Source organism: Megascapheus bottae, chromosome 22, assembly GCF_031878675.1.
Source record: "Megascapheus bottae isolate mThoBot1 chromosome 22, mThoBot2.hap1, whole genome shotgun sequence".
In the NCBI taxonomy this organism is placed as follows: Eukaryota; Metazoa; Chordata; class Mammalia; order Rodentia; family Geomyidae; genus Megascapheus; species Megascapheus bottae.
This window is the reverse complement of record NC_143530.1, coordinates 16,248,809-16,266,639: the sequence shown is the minus strand read 5'-3', so window position 1 is coordinate 16,266,639 and position 17,831 is coordinate 16,248,809. Positions and strand designations below refer to the sequence as shown.

General features: G+C 37.9%; 1 protein-coding gene and 1 pseudogene across 1 annotated transcript; both read left to right on the top strand.

The window, feature by feature from the left end:
* Positions 1-768: 768 nt before the first annotated feature.
* LOC150048136 (olfactory receptor 2B6) lies at positions 769-1,719 on the top strand. Its single transcript, XM_090356236.1, has one exon. The coding sequence runs from the start codon at positions 775-777 to the stop codon at positions 1,717-1,719; it is 945 nt and encodes a 314-aa protein (XP_090212362.1). The 5' UTR covers positions 769-774.
* Positions 1,720-15,154: 13,435 nt separating this feature from the next.
* LOC150048135 (putative olfactory receptor 2W6 pseudogene) lies at positions 15,155-16,081 on the top strand (annotated as a pseudogene).
* The last annotated feature ends 1,750 nt before the right edge of the window (positions 16,082-17,831 follow it).

Sequence of the window (17,831 nt, the reverse complement as noted above, 5' to 3'; positions counted from 1 at the left end):
AGTCCCATGTCCATCAAAAAACAAACAAACAATTTTTTGAAGTACAAAACTCAGCCCCTCTCCACTGCTGCTTTTCAAAATAATCTTTCTTTACCTGGTGATGTAACCCTGTTTCTGTTTCCTGTCTGATTCCTTTTAGCTCACATTGATAATACGTGTTTCTATATTAACAAAGAGAAAGCTTGCTACTCAAAATGAGAACAACATTCTCTGAAGATGCTGCAAACCAAGCTCTAATCAGGAGCACAGAAAAAGGTTGTGTGACCATTTGAGCTTTCTGCCACCACTGGGCACAATTTAGTACAGGTAAATAATAATCTGTTAACCTGTCTGCTAGGATTTCAAAGACGAAGCTTCCAAGCTTGTTTCAGTAAACAAGTTCTTCTAATCTAATGTTAGTGACAAGAATAATTCAAATTACTTGAAGCTTCACAACACAAAATGATATTCTAACCTTTTGGGGCATCTTTAAAAAAAAGCTGGATGTACATTGAGATTAGTGGATATGTAAAAGATGAGAAAAAAGGTTCCCTAAAATTAAGCGAAGATGAATTATATTGCTTTGGTAATTCACCTCTTTAGCAAATTTAATTTTAGAAATAGGTAATTCTGAACATTTCTACCTGTATTTTTTTCTGACTTTAAGCAATATTAGTTGTGTAAGTGTCTTCAGACAGGTAGTAAAATGGTTACAGGGAACTGAAAGAGTTAATGACTATGTTTTAGGTGTTTTTCTTAATTTTTATGTTACAGAAACTAAGAGTTGAAACACCAATGTTGAGTTGGATAAATGAAAGTGACATAGAAGAGTTTGTTCTGTTGGGTTTCTCAGATCGACCATGGCTGGAGTTTTCACTTTTTGTCATTTTCTTGATCTCATACGTCATGACCATTTTTGGCAATCTGACTATTATTCTAGTGTCACGCCTGGACCCCAAACTCCATACTCCCATGTATTTCTTTCTCACCAATTTGTCACTCTTGGATCTTTGTTATACCACGTGTACAGTTCCACAAATGCTGGTAAACTTATGCAGCGTTAGAAAAGTAATTAGTTATGGTGGCTGTGTAGCCCAACTTTTCATGTTTCTGGCGCTGGGGGCTACCGAATGTGTTCTCTTGGCAGTCATGTCCTTTGACAGGTTTGTGGCTATTTGTCGGCCTCTCCATTACTCAGTCATTATGCACCAAAGGCTCTGCTTCCAGTTGGCAGCTGCAGCTTGGATCATTGGCTTTGGTAACTCAGTGTGGTTGTCTATCCTGACGCTCCAGCTACCACTCTGTGGCCACTATGTAATAGACCACTTCCTCTGTGAAGTGCCTGCCCTGCTCAAGTTGTCCTGTGTCGATACAACAGCAAATGAGGCTGAACTATTCTTTGTAAGTGTACTCTTCCATCTAATACCCCTCACACTCATTCTTATATCCTATGCTTTCATTGCCCAAGCAGTCTTGAAAATGCAATCTGCTGAAGGCCGACAAAAAGCATTTGGGACGTGTGGTGCCCATCTAATAGTGGTGTCACTCTTTTATGGTACTGCTATATCCATGTACTTGCAAACACCTTCACCTAACTCGAAAGACCGGGGGAAGATGGTGTCCCTGTTCTATGGAATCATCGCACCCATGCTGAACCCCCTTATATATACACTTAGGAACAAAGAGGTGAAAGAAGCATTTAAGAGGTTGATTGCAAGAGTCTTCTCAGTCAGGAAATGAGGAATATGCAAAAGAGAATAAGCTAAAGAGTTCACTAAGTCTCTTCCTTTTTTTCTTGTTCAGTAAGATAAATACAGTGTCTTGGCTGATCTGTGATCTAGGCAGCTACATGTATTTCACTGCCGGCGTTAACCGAAGCCAGAACTTAACATTCCTGAGCACTGATAAAGAGGTTTAGGCTGTTGCTCAAAAATATTGAAAGAAGCTAGCCCTGATCCTGAGCCAAATTCTTTATCTGTGCCCTATCACTTAAGCCACACCTCTATTTCTGGCTTTTTGCTAGTTAATTAGAAATGAGTCCCTTGGATTTTTCTGCTCAAGCCAGCTTCAAATCAGGTTTGTCAGACCTCATCCTCCTGAGTAGCTGGCATCATAGGTGTGAGCCACCAGCGCCCAGCTCATTCCAGTGGTTTTTAGAAAAGCTACAGATTTGAGTAAATATTAGCACCATCTACTTTTATCATCCCCTCAAGGAAACTTAGCACATAATCATTGTTACCTATTCCAACTCCTAACCTCTAACTCAAACCCCTAGCAACTCACCAGGCAAGAAAACAGGCCCTCATCAGACACTGAATATGTCAGCATCTTAACTTGGGACATCCCAACCTCTGGAATTGGGAGAAATAAATTTCTGTTGTTTGTAAAGTACCTACTGGATGGTATTTTATTATAACAGCTTTACTTTATGTTCCATGGCTACTTGAAAAGAAGGTATGCTCTGGTGTTCATTCAGAGTCTTCTCTAAATGTCAGTTTGCTTCTGTTGGTTGATTGTGTTGTTGAGATATTCCATGTCCATGATCTGGAAGACTCAACCTTGTTAAGAAGACAAGACTTCCTGGCTGGATCTCTAGGTTCCATTCAATCCCAATAAAAAACTAGTAAGGCACTTCAGAGATATCAACGACATACATCCAAAAATTAAACAGGCACAGGATCTATAACACTAAAAAAATAAAAACATCCTGGGCCCAGGAGTTTGGCCTAGTGGTAGAGTGCTTGCCTAGCATGCACGAAGTCCTGGGTTCCATTCCTCTGTATCATATACATAGAAAAAAGCCAGAAGTGGTGCTCAGGCTCAAATGGTAGAGCTCTAGCCCTGAGAAAGTTTAAGGACAGTGCTCAGGCCCTAAGCTCAAGCCCAGGACTGGCAAAAAAAAAAAGTCCTAATTGGAAGTCTTATTATAAAGTTACAGAAATCATAGTCCAGGAATAGCAAGACAATAACACATTTTTCCATATATTTTTATTGTAATTAATAGAAGGGCTACATTATATTCACCAGATAGAAGGTGGATTACTTCACATACATTGATACCCTTTCTCATGTCTGGTCCCCATTTCCTTCCCCCTTACCCCCAATAACACATTTTTATAACTAAAAATAACTCACTGAGATACTCACAAATATAGTCTTCAAAATTACAACAGGGTCTATTCATATCTATATTCATTCTCACATAAAACATTGTAGATATTTTATTCTAAACATCAGTATATAAACTGTATGAAAGCATGTATATGTAAGTATACATGAATCTTTGATGCTAGAAAAATGACTACAACGTAATGTAGAATAATTAAGTAGAGATCATACATTAATTTTTTTCTACATTTGAGGGCAACTTTGTGACAGGGTAGATACATATTTAGATTTCTTCCATCTTGAATATAGGAATCAAACTGTAGTATTTCATTGTCTATTAAATATATTTTGTTTTGAAACAACCATCCCATTAAAAGAAGGGCCAAAGATTTAAAGACAGACTTCTCTGAAGAAGAAATAAGAATGGCCTATAGACACATGAAGAAATGCTCGACATCTCTGGCTATAAAAGAAATGCAAATCAAAACAACTTTGACATTCCACCTCACTCTAGTTAGAATGGCCAGGATCAAGAAATCTCGTAACAACAGCTTCTGGCTGGGATGTGGCCAGGAGGGATCTCTACTACACTGTTGGTGGGAGTGTAAAGTCATTCAACCACTATGGAAAGCAGTATGGAATTTCCTCAGAAGACTAAACACAGAGCTCCCCTATGACCCAGCAATTCCACTACTTGGCATTTGCACATTCATCCTGAAACAAGGACATACTAAAACCACTAGCACGATGTTCATTGCAGCACTATTTACCATAGCAAAGACATGGAACCAATCCAGATGCCCCTTGGTTGATGAGTGGATCAACAAGGTGTGGTATTTATGCACATGGAATTCTATGCTGCCATCAGAAAAAATGACATCACCCAATTCATAAAGAAATGGATAGACTTGGAAAAAAATCATATTAAGTGAAGTAAGCCAGACCCAAAGGATCATAGGCTCAATGGTTTCCCTCATTTGTAATAATTAGTACAAACCTTGGATTCTCCTAGCAGAGGATTACAATTGCTCAAAACCTAGATACATAGGCCATATAGGATGAGGCTAAATGAAAGGACATCCAGGATATGGAAACAAGAGCTATATTACATGTGTTGTTCTTAATGTACTATGTTATTTCTCATCTCTTTTGTTGTCCCTTGGTTATTTTCATATTGTTACAGTATCTTACCTTGTAATCTGGTATATTGTATATGTGTTTATTTGTTCATTTGTTTATTTGAAATAGGAAAGGGAAGGGGGGAAACAACATGAAGAGAGGGGGTGGGGAAAGGGAAATGGGGACAAAAACATGAGAAGGGGTATCAATGTGTGTGAAGTAATGCTCCTTCTATTTGGGCTAATATAACTGTAACCCCTCTATTAATTACAATAAAAATATATGAAAAAATATATATTTTGTTTGATTTTTAAATATATTTGTTTTAGATTTTCAAATCTTTTTGTTTCTCTGATTCTGAGGATCTGAGTAGGCACAGTAAGCAGATACTTTAATATTAGATACTTTATTAGAATGTAGGACTAGGCAAACAAGGTAATAAATGGAGTTTGAGCTAAATCATGGGGCCGCTGGGACCACAATCCTACATGGTTAGTTATTTCCTTGGTTCTCAAGTATATAATTATGTACTTTGTATTTAGAATACCCTCCAAGTTGGGTTTCTGGCTATGGAGTGAGGTTGGCCATAGTAGGAAGTCCAAATGAAGCCTTTGGAATCTGTCATATACTTATAATTGTTCTTATAATTGTACTTATAATTCAAAACTTGTGAGAGTCCCCAGAAGCCAAGCTGGAGAACTGAGAGGTTTGGGGGGAAGGAGTACTTTTTCCTTGAATTCTTGGAATGCTGAGTCTCCTAAAATGGTCAATCAATCCTGGCTTGTAGGACATCAGCTTCCTATCCTAGGTGTAGGCTAATTCTACACCAAACTTTCCGGGAATTTAGGGATAGATATAAGTCTATGTTAATCATAAGTCACTTGCTGCTTCTTAAGATAAAAAGAGTTGTTTATTGAGCATATCACATGATCAATACTTGTGACTTCAAGGTTACTGTGACCTTATTTTTTCTGCACATGTGCCCCTGTACCTTTGTCAATAAATACCTTGTAAAATGGACCCAGGACACCTGAAGCTGGAGGAAGACCTCAGGCTGCTGCTGCCCCAAACGTCAATTCCACGATAGGGTGTCCATTATTGTCTTTCTACAAATTATAATAACTACACCGTGAACATCAAGAAAAGCTAGCAGTTGTGCTTTTAATTAGAAATTAAGAGTCCCTTGTATTTTTCTACTCAGGCCAGCTTCAAACCAGGTTTGTCAGACCTCGGCCTCCTGAGTAGCTGTCATCATAGGTGTGAGCCACCACCCAGCTCATTGCAGTGGTTTTAGAAAAGCTACAGATTTGAGTAAATATTAGCACCATCTACTTTTATTATCCCCTGGAGGAAACTTAACACATAATCATTATTACCTATTCCAACTCCTAACTTCTAACTCAAACCCTAGCAACTCACTGGCCAAGAAAATAGGTCCTCATCAGAAACTGAATATTATTTGCTTGTGCCCCCCAGAGGTTCATGTGCTAGAGGCTGGACGCTGAAGTGGTACAGCCTTCAAGAAGTGTAGCTTAGTGGAAGGTAATTTGCTGGGGGATAGGGGAGAGAGGAGGGTCTTCTTTTAGAAGGGATTGATGTATTTTTTCTTGTGGCTAATAGCTTTGGAAAGAGAGAGTTGTTACAAACAAACAAAAAGAATATGTGCTAGTATAACTCTCAAATCCCTCCTTTCTGTTTATCATGTGATCCCTCTCAAATAGTATCCTGTCTTTCTATACATTATTTCATAGGCACATCAGCCCTCCTCAGAGACCAAACAGATCTTGAGCTTTCAGACTCCAAATCCCTGAACAGAAGCGACTTATTTATTATAAACTTAGCCTCAGTTGTTTTGTTATAACAACAGAAATAGATGATATGATTATACATCATCCACATGAAAAACTAACAGGACGGCTATGGAAAAAGAGTTAGCTCAAGTTTGCTCAACTGGCATAGAGAAGCTAGAACATCGCTAAAAGTAAGGGATCACTTCTGAAGCTTGCTTTGTTTTGTTTTGTTTTTGTTCTTTTTTGGGGAGGGCCTGGGTCCCTGAGTGCTTCAGCTCAAGGCTACCACCCTACCCTTGAGCCATAGCCCTACTTCCCATTTCTCTAGTGATTAATTGGAGATAAGGGTCACTTGGCTTTGTATTGCTGAGGCTGGCTTTGAACTTGGTCCTCAGATCTCAGCCTCCTGAATAGCTAGGATTACAGCATGAGCCACCATGCCGGCTCACTTTTGAAGTTTTTAGAGTTTTGGACTTTTGAAGTTTTGGAGTCCTTTAATGACTTGAGTTGGAAAAGGAGGCAAAACTTAGGAAATATGGGAGTTATTCACAAAGTCTTAACAGATTAGAGCTAATTATTGCTAAGGCTGTGGTTTCTTTCCAGGATGGTTGTGGGTCATACTTAGATTTTCAAAGTCTGACATAATATATTTAGTCTGTCATAGTTAAATCAGAAATTTCTATATGGTGTTATGGCCCCGGTAAAGATAGCATAGGTGACTATAAGGCAGTAGCTCACACAATGTGGAACTACAATCCAACGAGGCTGAAAGCCCCAAAGTATTTGGTATTCAACGGTTCAGGTCCACCAACACCATCAGAACCATTTTTTACACACTCTCCATTTCTGAGAAGAGCAAAGGATCTCAGCCAGCTAATTGGTAACACAGTAGCTTTGCTACAGACAACACCTGTAAAGTGCATGGTAACTTTTCCAGGAAGTTGAAGGCCAGTTTTGTCTGTCTAAAACAACCTGGAACCATCAACCCTTCATTTGGTTGGTGGGAACTTTTTTTATTTTTCCTGGCCATGAGGTTTGAACACAGGGCCTGGGCTTTGTCCCTGATCTCTTCTTGCTCAAGGTTCTGACTTTATCACTTTGAGCCACAGTTCCACTGACAGTTTTCTTGTGGTTAAATGGAGGTAAGAGTCACCAGGGCTGGCTTTCAACCATGATCCTCAGATATCCGCTTCCTTAGTAGCTCCAATTAAAGCTGTGAGCCACCAGTGCCCAGCTTAGTGTGAATGTGTGATCTTTGGACATTAGAGGGTCAAAATTGCACCCTCAGAATAATAACACTACCACGTTCTGAACATGTGTCCTGTGAAGAGTCATGAAGTTGGATTACACATGTGTGAGCAATGGAACTCCTGCATTATTCTTTACCTCCAACCACCTTCCACCACACCTAAGACCTCCACAGCACTTTATCCAGAAATGTCCCTAAACCCAATTCTCAGAAGCAGATTTGAGAATTGCTCTTCTGCTCCAGCTGGCTGGATCATGAATGATTGGCATACTGTGCAATAGGCCAAGAAAAAACAATGGCCGGGTTTAAGGACTAAAGACATTTCCCACTCAGCACTTTTCCTCCTTGTTTGTATCCACCAAGTAAGTTTGTAGTTTATTTGTCCTTCTTTCTTTTTTTTTCTTCTTTTTTTATGCGTCATGGGGCTTTAACTCGATCTGGGTGCTGTTCCTGAGCTCTTCAGCTCAAGGCTACTGCCCTGCCCTTGAGCCAAGCCCCACTTCCCGTTTTCTAGAGGTTAATTGGAGATAAGAGTCTCAGGTCCTTTTGTGCCTAGGTTGGCTTTGAACCTTGATCCTCAGATCTCGGCTTCCTGAATAGCTAGGATTACAGGTGTGAGCCACTGGGCCCAGCTTTGTCCTTGTTTTCTTATCTTGATAGTTTTTCTTTATTATCTCTAGATGTTTATTGAATTTATTGTCATATTGAATATCCTTCCCTTAACTGTGTTATTATAACAATGTCCTATGCCTTGCTCCCCCCAGATGAATGAAAATGCTTGTGCAACACTACAGTTTCTTCATGGTATGTTCCAATTTAAACCACAATAGTGATATATCCTAAGCCCCAAATTTCCATTTCAATTACTATAAGGCTTGATTTGCTGACAAGACTTAATACTCCTGAGTAAGTAGTCCAAATCTTTGTTCACTGTTATATGAGATTCATCCATTTGGATTCATTATTGTATTTTTTTTTCCAGTCCTGGGCTTGAGCTCAGGGCTTGAGCACTGTCCCTGGATTTTCTCAAGGCTAGGGCTCTACCACTTGAGCCACAGCACCACTTCTGGCTTTTTGCTACGCATGTGGTACCGAGGAATCGAACCTGGGTCTTCGTGCATGCTAGGCAAGCACTCTACCACTAGGCCAAACTCCCCATATATTGTATTTTATACCTTTATATGAATAACCCACAGTGTACACATCAAATCTGCAGCTCATATTCCTTTAGGTGCTTTTCAGTCCTCTATTATAAATAAAACTACCGACATTCCTGCTCTATTTCTTGAGTATATGGCTTTCTATAGATTTAGAATTTCTGGACATTAGTATGTATAAATCTTAAAATTATATCATGTTTTGACATATATCTCTACCTTTTATTTATTATTAAATTGCATGTATTTAGTGGTCACTAAGCTGGTAAAATGTTTATAGGAAATATAGATAGGTGAGAAGAACAAAGATACAGATTGTCACTATATTATTGCCAACATACAGTACAGTACTGTAATAAATTCCTGTTCTCCATTAAAAAATATCCAAAATACAAATTATAAAAGCAAAATATTAACCCTTTTGCATCCTATTACTTCATAGAGTTATATGCTCAAATAGCTGAGAAATTACTAACACTGCCAGGAAATGGGGGGACAGTAGTAAACACTAATGAGAAGTAAAAATATGGAATAGCAAAATAAGGAGTACTTAATGAACACACTAGAAACAGTAATGCAATGTTTATCTGTTCTTCTGTGGCGCATAGAATATTAACACTGAGTAAATCCCCAGAGCCGCTGAGTCATTCTGAGCATCAACTCCAGAACAAGAAGGGACAAGAACTGACTGACTGTGGTTCTCCAGGGTGATCTTTGTTTCTCCTCTAACACAGGTAACCCTAGAGATTGCTCCAGTCTGTGAATTATTATGAAACCTCTCTGAAAATTGTTAATAGTTGCATATAGGATGAGAAAACATGTTAATGAAGCCTACACTGGTTTTTTTGTTTGTTTGGGTTTTTTTACGCTGGCTTTTTTCGTTTGTTTGTTTTTTCAGTCCTGGGGCTTGAACTCGGGGCCTGGGCACTGTCCTTAAGGTTAGCACCCTGCCACTTGAGCCACAACACCACTTCTGGCCTTTTCTGTATATGTGGTACCAAGGAATCGAGTCTAGGCTTTGTGCATGCTATGCAAGCATTCTAGCACTAGGCCTCACTCCTGGCTTTGAGACTACACATATTTTTTTCTTTTTTTTTTTGCCAGTCCTGGACTTGAGCTCAGGATTTTTTTTAATTTATTTATTTATTTATTTATTTTGCCAGTCCTGGGCTTGAGCTTAGTGCCTGAGCACTGTCCTTGGACTTTCTCAAGGCTAGAGCTCTACCACTTGAGCTTCAGCACCACTTCTGGCTTTTTTGTATGTATGTGGTACCAAGGAATCGAACCCGGGTCTTTGTGCATGCTAGGTAAGCACTTTAACCACTAGGCCAAACTCCCAGCCCCAAGACTACACTTTTAAGAGTGGGGTCCCTGTGGACATGGAGAAAACTGGATTGCCATTATCAGTAACTCCATTGTAGTAACCATCATAATGAGATCTCTAGGGTCCTGTCTTCCCAACTTGTATAAAGAGCTGCTAAACTTTCGAATTGCTCTCCTTCCTACTCTAGTTTAACATATTCCCCATTGACCATCATGGGAAATCTCTTAAGGTTTTTCAGTTACCCAGAAAATGTTACCTGATTAAATGTATCCTAATTTCAGTTTTCCCAGCAATCAGAGATGGTCTAAGGAAAACTAATTCAATCAGAAAATCCAAACATGTCTTGGTCATTGTTTTCTCTCCTTACAATTTCATTTTTTCTTTCTCAACCCCTCAGAACTTCCAGGGTAAATAAATCCAGGGTAAATAACTTCCAGAGTAAATAAATCCAGCATTCAGTCATTAATAAACTGACTATATTTTCCTTTCAGCAATTCAGATCCCTGCACTTCTTTCTCAATCCTTAAGATTTATTATCTACAAAACAAGGCCAAGCCTTTAAAAACACAAAACAGTATGAGCAATGTGTAGGAAACTGCTGTAGTCTTCTTCATACCAATACCTTGAAAAAAATGGCAAGAAAACTAGAGTCACTTTACTAGTGATGTGTGGAGAATTTCTTTGGGTAGTTCTGTGATTCGTTTGAATTTCAAGGAAATTTGCAAATATCTAATGGCAGTTGTGCCAGATTTTATCAATAAAATTGGCATTGGGTCTCAATTTGATGAAAAGCATGATTCTATAACTATATGTTAATAGTTTTGGAGGAATCAAAAGCAGACATTAAGTCTACATTTGTCAATCTCCAGATATTTTGGCATGTTTACATAAGCCATTGTATTTTAGAAATAGGATAAGACATAAAATTCTGGAACGTTATTTTGCAAACAATATACTTTATATATTCAATAATAGTGAATAATTTTATTAGTTAAATATAGTATCATTTAGCATACTTTCTATTTAATTCACACTTAATATAATTCAGATATAGTTAATACATATATTTCAAGTGATATAATATGAATAAAATCTATGTAAAAATGTGAGATTTCTTCCATACTAGTACACTTATGTCACATTTTAATTACTTTATTTATGAGTATTATATAGCTCAGCATATTGGAGTGTTGTATCTAAGTAATGGTATCAACTAGAAAGGAAGCCAACAAGACTAACTTTACTTCTGCAGAAGGGTACATCATCGGCCAAAAATCTGGAAAGCAAGTACTCAGAGCAGGCACGCTGCTCCTTTTCAATCCCTAACCCAGTAGATCCTGCCCCTTTTCTCACATTGGCTGAGCTCACATTCACAATCTGCAAAAGGATGCCGTTTCATGAACAGGATGTAACTAAACTTTAAGAACCTTCAACCAGGATGTCTTCATTAAAGGGCAACAGGAAAAGGATATAACTAAAATGTAGTTAACAAGGCCAAGCTACCGGGCCAAAGCAAAAACTTTTCAGAGACTATTAATCAATGAATATGAGTCTGTTCCTTTTTTAGCTACTCTGAAACAATGTTATGAATACATTTTTCTTTACTTATACAAATATTCCTGAGAAGTGAAATTAGTAGGTTGAAGACTTATACAAGCCAGGAGAAGTGGCTCATGCCTATAATCCTAGCTACTCAGGAGGCTGAGATCTGAAGATCAAGGTTCAAAGTCAGCCTGGGCACAAAAGGACCTGAGACTTATCTTCAGTTAACCTCTAGAAAATGGGAAGTGGGGCCTGGCTCAGGGGTAGGGTGGTAGCCTTGAATTGAAGAGCTCAGGGCAGCGCCCAGGCCGACGGGTTCAAGCCTCATGATTCACACACACACACAAAAATTACTAAATTTATAAAAATTGGATAAACTATTCATCATAATTTATGAAACTACTTACATTTCCAAGCACAGTGTATCAGTGTAATATTATGTATGTCCTCTCAGGGTATTACAAGAAAGAAAAATAGCATTTGCTTACATAAGATACAAAAACAATTCCAGTTGCTGTGATAATTTATTTTTCTCTTTTATTAGTATGTACTAAATCTACAAAATTTTATGGTGATACTGTGTTGATTGTATCTATTTAATTATACTTGCAGCTGAAAATGTTATTATATGTGGGGGTAACATGTATTACTGTTTCAATAAATTGTGTTTTGTTATTCTTTGTATTAATCTCATCCAATAGAGTGTGATCTTTTAAATTTATTTTTCATAATTATATTTAAGTAGTTGTATGAAGGAGTTGCCATTTGACAAAGCAGTTTATTTGATCAATGTCACCCCTAATCTACATTAACTTTAAAAGCCTTATTTATTGGAAAAAGCTCCTTGACCACTAAAATTTTGCATTGGTTCCATGGACATTTTGAAATATTTGTCAATGTTTTCAGTAAGTATTATCGTGCCAAGTGCCAGTGGCTCACACCTGTAATCTGAGCTACTCAGGAAGCTATCTGAAGACTGAGTTTCAAAAGCCAACCTAGCAACAGAAAGTCCATGAGACTCATCTCCATTTAACCACCAAAAGGCTGCAAGTAGAGCTGGGGCTCACCAGGAAGAGCACCAAGCTTGAAACTAAAAAACTCAGGGACAGGGGCTGGGAGTTTGGTCTAGTGGTAAAGTGCTTGGCTAGCATGCACGAAGACCTGGGTTCAATTCCTTGGTAACATACATAGAAAAAAGCCTGAAGTGGTGCTGAGGCTCAAGTGGTAGAGCTCTAGCCTTGAGAAAGTCCAAGGACAGGGTTCATGCCCTGAGCTCAAGCCCAGGACTGGCAAAAAACAAAACAAAACAAAAAGAAAAACTCCGGGACACAACTCAAACTATTAGTTCAAGCCTAGGATGGTGGGAACCTACACAAAATTAATTGTATGTCATTGTGTTCTCAGTGGTTGTTTGCTTTACCAAAGCCCACCAATATTTTGCCATAAGAATAAGTAGTACCACTCAAGGTTATGAACACCTAAGGTCCTAGAGAATCACCAAAAAAACTACCTGAATTTTTGATTCCCAATTGTTTTAGTTATTCCAGCATTTCCCCCAAGAAAACATTCTTCTATTCTCATCTGCAGTAGGTGAATACCCAAAGGAGTGTGCAGACTCCATGTCAACAAGAAAATGTGTTATGCTTTCATACACCATCTTTAATGCCAGGAAATTAGTCTTACGATTTTTCCACCTGAGTCTATAAGAGCTCCCACAACTGCATTGGTTATGTTCTGGGGTTGGCAAGACATTCTTGTCTTGGGATTTGATAGCTCCCTAAATGCCCATTGAAGTCCAAACACTGACCCAAATGACAGGGACATAGAGGAAGGATGCTAATACTGTTTTTATTTTTATTGTTGTTACAATGGCATGTTTGCTCTGAAATTAGTGCATTTTAACTTTTTTCTGAAATATTATTATAACTAGTATTCTCATTGTAATCAAATTATAAGAAACAAATAGCTTTTACTGTTTGAGAAAAAAAGAGAGACCTAGAGCATTACACACAGAAAAGGCTTTGGGGCTTGGTTTTCTTTTTTGACAAGGTGAAATCTTTGTAACCATGATTATGTAATTTTAAGAGCTTTTTTCCCCATAGGCTTCTTATTTCTACACATTAACTACATGAACTTGCACAAAATCAGATAACAAACCAAATGATACTGAAAAACGATATGTATTCTTACTATATTGTTCATGAGTGATGAAGCCAGGTAAGTCTAAATCACTGGAGAAAATAATGAATATTTTCTGGCATTGGCAGTGGGCAATAAATTAACTTTAAGAACTTCAAGAAGTTATCACTAGTGAGGGCCCTTAGTACTCATTTGAAATTACAGCATGTAGGACAATCAAGACTTTCAGGCTAAATCTTAAGAGCATGTTTACAACAATAATACAAAATGATTTTCACTAAAGGTAAGTTTTGAAAAATCAGAACATCTGACAAAAATTGTGAAACTCTGCTTTTTTTCCCTTTTTACCAAGTAAATATATTATCATCAAAACCAACCCTTGATTGTCTGGATCACACAGCAATCTAGATTTGCTATAATAGCCATTTACTGCTTTTAGGCTTGTCATTCGTAACTGTCTGTAAAGAAACAACAAAAGACAGGCACTGCTGGTCCACGCCTGTGATCCTAGCTACTTAGGAGGCTGAGACCTGAGAACAGAGATTCAAAGCCAGCCAAACCAGGAAAATCCATGAGACTCATCTCCAACTAACCACTAGAAAAGTGGAAGTGATGCTGTAGCTCAAAGTGATAGAATGCTATCCTTGACCAGAAGAGCTCAGGGACAGCCTCCAAGCCTAGACTTCAAGCCCCATGACAGACCAAAAAAAAAAAAAAAAAAAAAAAACAGGTGTGAGGTGTGTTTCCTCCTGTATATATGTTGTTTTTATATTTTCTTCCTCTTCTCTGTAATTTAATTTATTATCCTGGCATCCTTAGTCATTTGGGGGTTGGTTTTTCATAAATTTAAACCTTTATTTGCATTGTCTTTTTTAACTTTATTTTTCTTCTCCTTTTCTCCATTCATCTCTAGCACCATGCATCCTTTCTGCAAACCAATCAACTGTTCTGACAATTTTAAAAGGCTACTGGAAAACAAAATATATCCAAAGTTTCAATTCACCTCTGCAAATAATATACTCCTGATTTAATTAATCTAGATGGCAGAATTCTGTTCCAAATCAATGCCTAGATCATTTAATTAGAATAAATGTCTGAAATACTTAATAGAATTATGCCCTAAGAAAGTAACATTGATATTATTAAGTAAATGACTACTTACACTGTATTAATATAAAAATTACAGCAGTTCAGTTCACGATAGGAAATAACTTCCTGTATCTTTGGTTTTTTAAAACTTTCTGGAACTGAATTCAGCCCTGGTTGTCACAGTTTTAGAAAGTCATTGTCAGTACTTAGGCCATGTGGAAGAAACTACTCTGAGCCCAAATACAGCCCTAACCTTGTTATATGAAAAGGGTGGAAGGAAAGCAAATGTCTTGGCCTAAAGAACATTAGTTGACCTGTCATACCTGTTGATAAATTTATTAATAAAGAAGGGTGAAATGGGATATTTCTTACGTAAATTCTAAACACATTGTCTTATGAGTCACAGGGACAAAGTTTTAACAAAATGAAACGATTATAAGCCATTATTTTACAACATGGAATAATTTATTAATATGTACCTGAATAACTTATGAAAACCTTATAGAGCTGAGCAAGAGATACTCTATTACTGAATGCAGTGTTATATGGTATTGTTCATGAAAGATGATAATCCATGTTTTATTTTGCAGAAAATATAATCTGTTCTTCATTTTCTTCTTACTCAGGCACACAGATCTGATGATGTGAAAGAAAGGCTATGGAAAAATCCAATGACAGTTCAGAGTATGGCTTTATCCTGGTGGGTTTCTCTGATCGCCCCAAACTTGAAATGGTGCTCTTCATAGTAAATTTTACTCTGTATTCAGTGGCTGTGTTGGGAAATTCAACCATAATTCTTGTATGCATATTAGACTCTCGACTTCATACTCCTATGTACTTCTTTCTGGCAAATCTTTCCTTTCTAGATCTATGTTTCAGTACCAGTTGCATCCCACAGATGTTGGTAAACCTCTGGGGTCCAGAGAAGACTATCAGCTACGCTGGCTGTGTTGTCCAACTTTTCTCCTTCCTTTCTGTTGGTGGAATTGAATGCATCCTTTTGGCTGTCATGGCATATGATCGCTACGCTGCAGTCTGCAGACCTTTGCACTACATGGTCATTATGCATCCCCAGCTATGTTTACGACTGGTAGCTGTGGCCTGGGGAAGTGGATTGGTCAATGCCATTGTCATGTCACCACTGACAATGACCCTGTCCAGATGTGGTCGCCGTCGAGTGAACCATTTCCTTTGTGAAATGCCAGCACTGATCAAGATGGCTTGTGTGGATGCTCGGGCTGTGGAAATGTTGGCCTTTGCCTTTGCTATTCTCATTGTACTTCTGCCCCTCACTCTCATTCTCGTCTCCTATGGGTACATTGCTGCAGCAGTGCTGAGGATCAAGTCTGCTGCTGGGAGATGGAAGGCCTTCAACACCTGTAGCTCCCACCTCACTGTGGTCTCTTTGTTTTATGGAAGCATCATCTACATGTACATGCAGCCAGGAAACAGCTCTTCCCAAGACCAGGGCAAATTTCTGACTCTCTTCTACAACCTGGTGACTCCCATGTTGAATCCACTTATATATACTTTAAGGAATAAAGAGGTGAAAGGGGCACTGAAGAAAGTTTTGGGGAGACAATAGTGAGCAACGGAAATATATAATAAATTATGGTCTTAGGCAAATTATTTCATTTCAAATTGATTTGATATTTTTATCTATAATTAATGCAGCTACTGTACTTCACACTGTTGTATACTTTTAATATGGATAAGTATACCGAATTTTCTCTAAAGTCAATGTGAATTAGCCATGACCATATTTTGTATGGATAAATCTTTGCAAAAGGATATTTAGTGGAACGAATTATCCTATTAGAAAAAGTAATATGACTTTGGTATAGAAATGAAATAGACATGTAGTTAAAGCTTAATCAGTGAAGGAATCAGATAACAGTAATTAAAATGCAAAACATGCAAAAATACGTGAAGAAATGTTGAAATTACTGAAAATTACTGAACAAATGGATACTTTTTCCTCTGCATATGAGTGAAAAAAATTAATCTCTCTGCCTGTCTTTCTGTCTTTCTGATAGTCTATCTGTCTATCTGTCTGTCTGTTTCTCTCACTGTTTGTGCCAGTCCCTGGGGCTTGAACTCAGGGCCTGGACACTGTCTCTGAGAAAAGCTAGCACTCTACCACCTGAACCACAGCCTCACTTGCCACTTATGAGGGCTAATTGGACATAAGATGCTCATGGATTTTCCTGCCTGACTGGCTACAAACCTCAATCCTTGGTCTCCTAAGTAGCTAAGGTTATACGTATTAAGTCACCAGTGCCCAGCAACAATTTAATCTCTGACAGTAATTAATTCTCATGCCATTTGTCATAATTATGTCACAATGCTATCAGTTATCATTGATTTGTACATTACCTGCCATTTAATCAGTACCAGAAAATCTGGGGTCACCTAAGGCCATTGGTTCAATCTCCAGTCCAGAAAAAAATGTCACATATAAATAATTGGAAACACAATTATCAGCCTTGCTTGTATTTGTACAGTCATTTAAGTGTACGAGATATTCTATAGTCCTTATGAGAGTTTCAAAAATTTAACATTACTAGTTTTACTTTATTTTTATCATAATGTCACTCATTCCTACAGTGACACACACAAACTATTGTCACAGTCTCTGTTACTTAAAATTACAAGTGCATTAGCACAATATGCAGCCCCAGTTTAAATCTGCTGTCATGTTTACATAATTCTTTTTCATTCCATGTAAACTCCATGATGAGAGATTAAATAATCATGGAGGAATCTCATGAGTATCAAAATTCATCCTCAGGTTTTTGAAACAAAACCGTTTTTCCCTAAATGTGCATCACAAATTTAAGAGAAATCTCCTGAATTTTTCTGAGTCATTCTGAGAATCAACTCCAAAACAAGGAGACACAAGAACTAACTGACTGAGTTCTCCAGGGTGATCAGTCTTTAATTGTTTCTCCTCTAACATAGATAACCCTAGAGATTGCTCCATTCTGTGAATTATTATGAAACTTCTCTGAAACTTTTTAATAGTTGCGTACAGGATGAGAAAACATGTTAATGGGGCCTACACTTCTAAGAGCAGGGTCCCTGTGGACATGGAGAAAACTGGATTGCCATTATCAGTAACTCCGTTGTAGTAATCATCATAATGAGATCTCTAGGGTCCTGTCTTCCCAACTTGTATAAGAGCTGCTGAACTTGTGAATTGCTCTCCTGCCTACTCTAGTTTAACATATTCCCCATTGACCATCATGGGAAATCTCTTAAGGTTTTTCAGTTACCCAGAAAAAGTTGCCTGATTAAATGTATCCTGATTTCAGTTTTCCCAGCAATCAGAGAGG

What these genes read in the sequence shown, in the direction of transcription:
- LOC150048136 (XM_090356236.1), top strand. Translation starts at nt 775, where the DNA reads ATGTTGAGTTGGATAAATGAAAGTGACATAGAAGAGTTTGTTCTGTTG.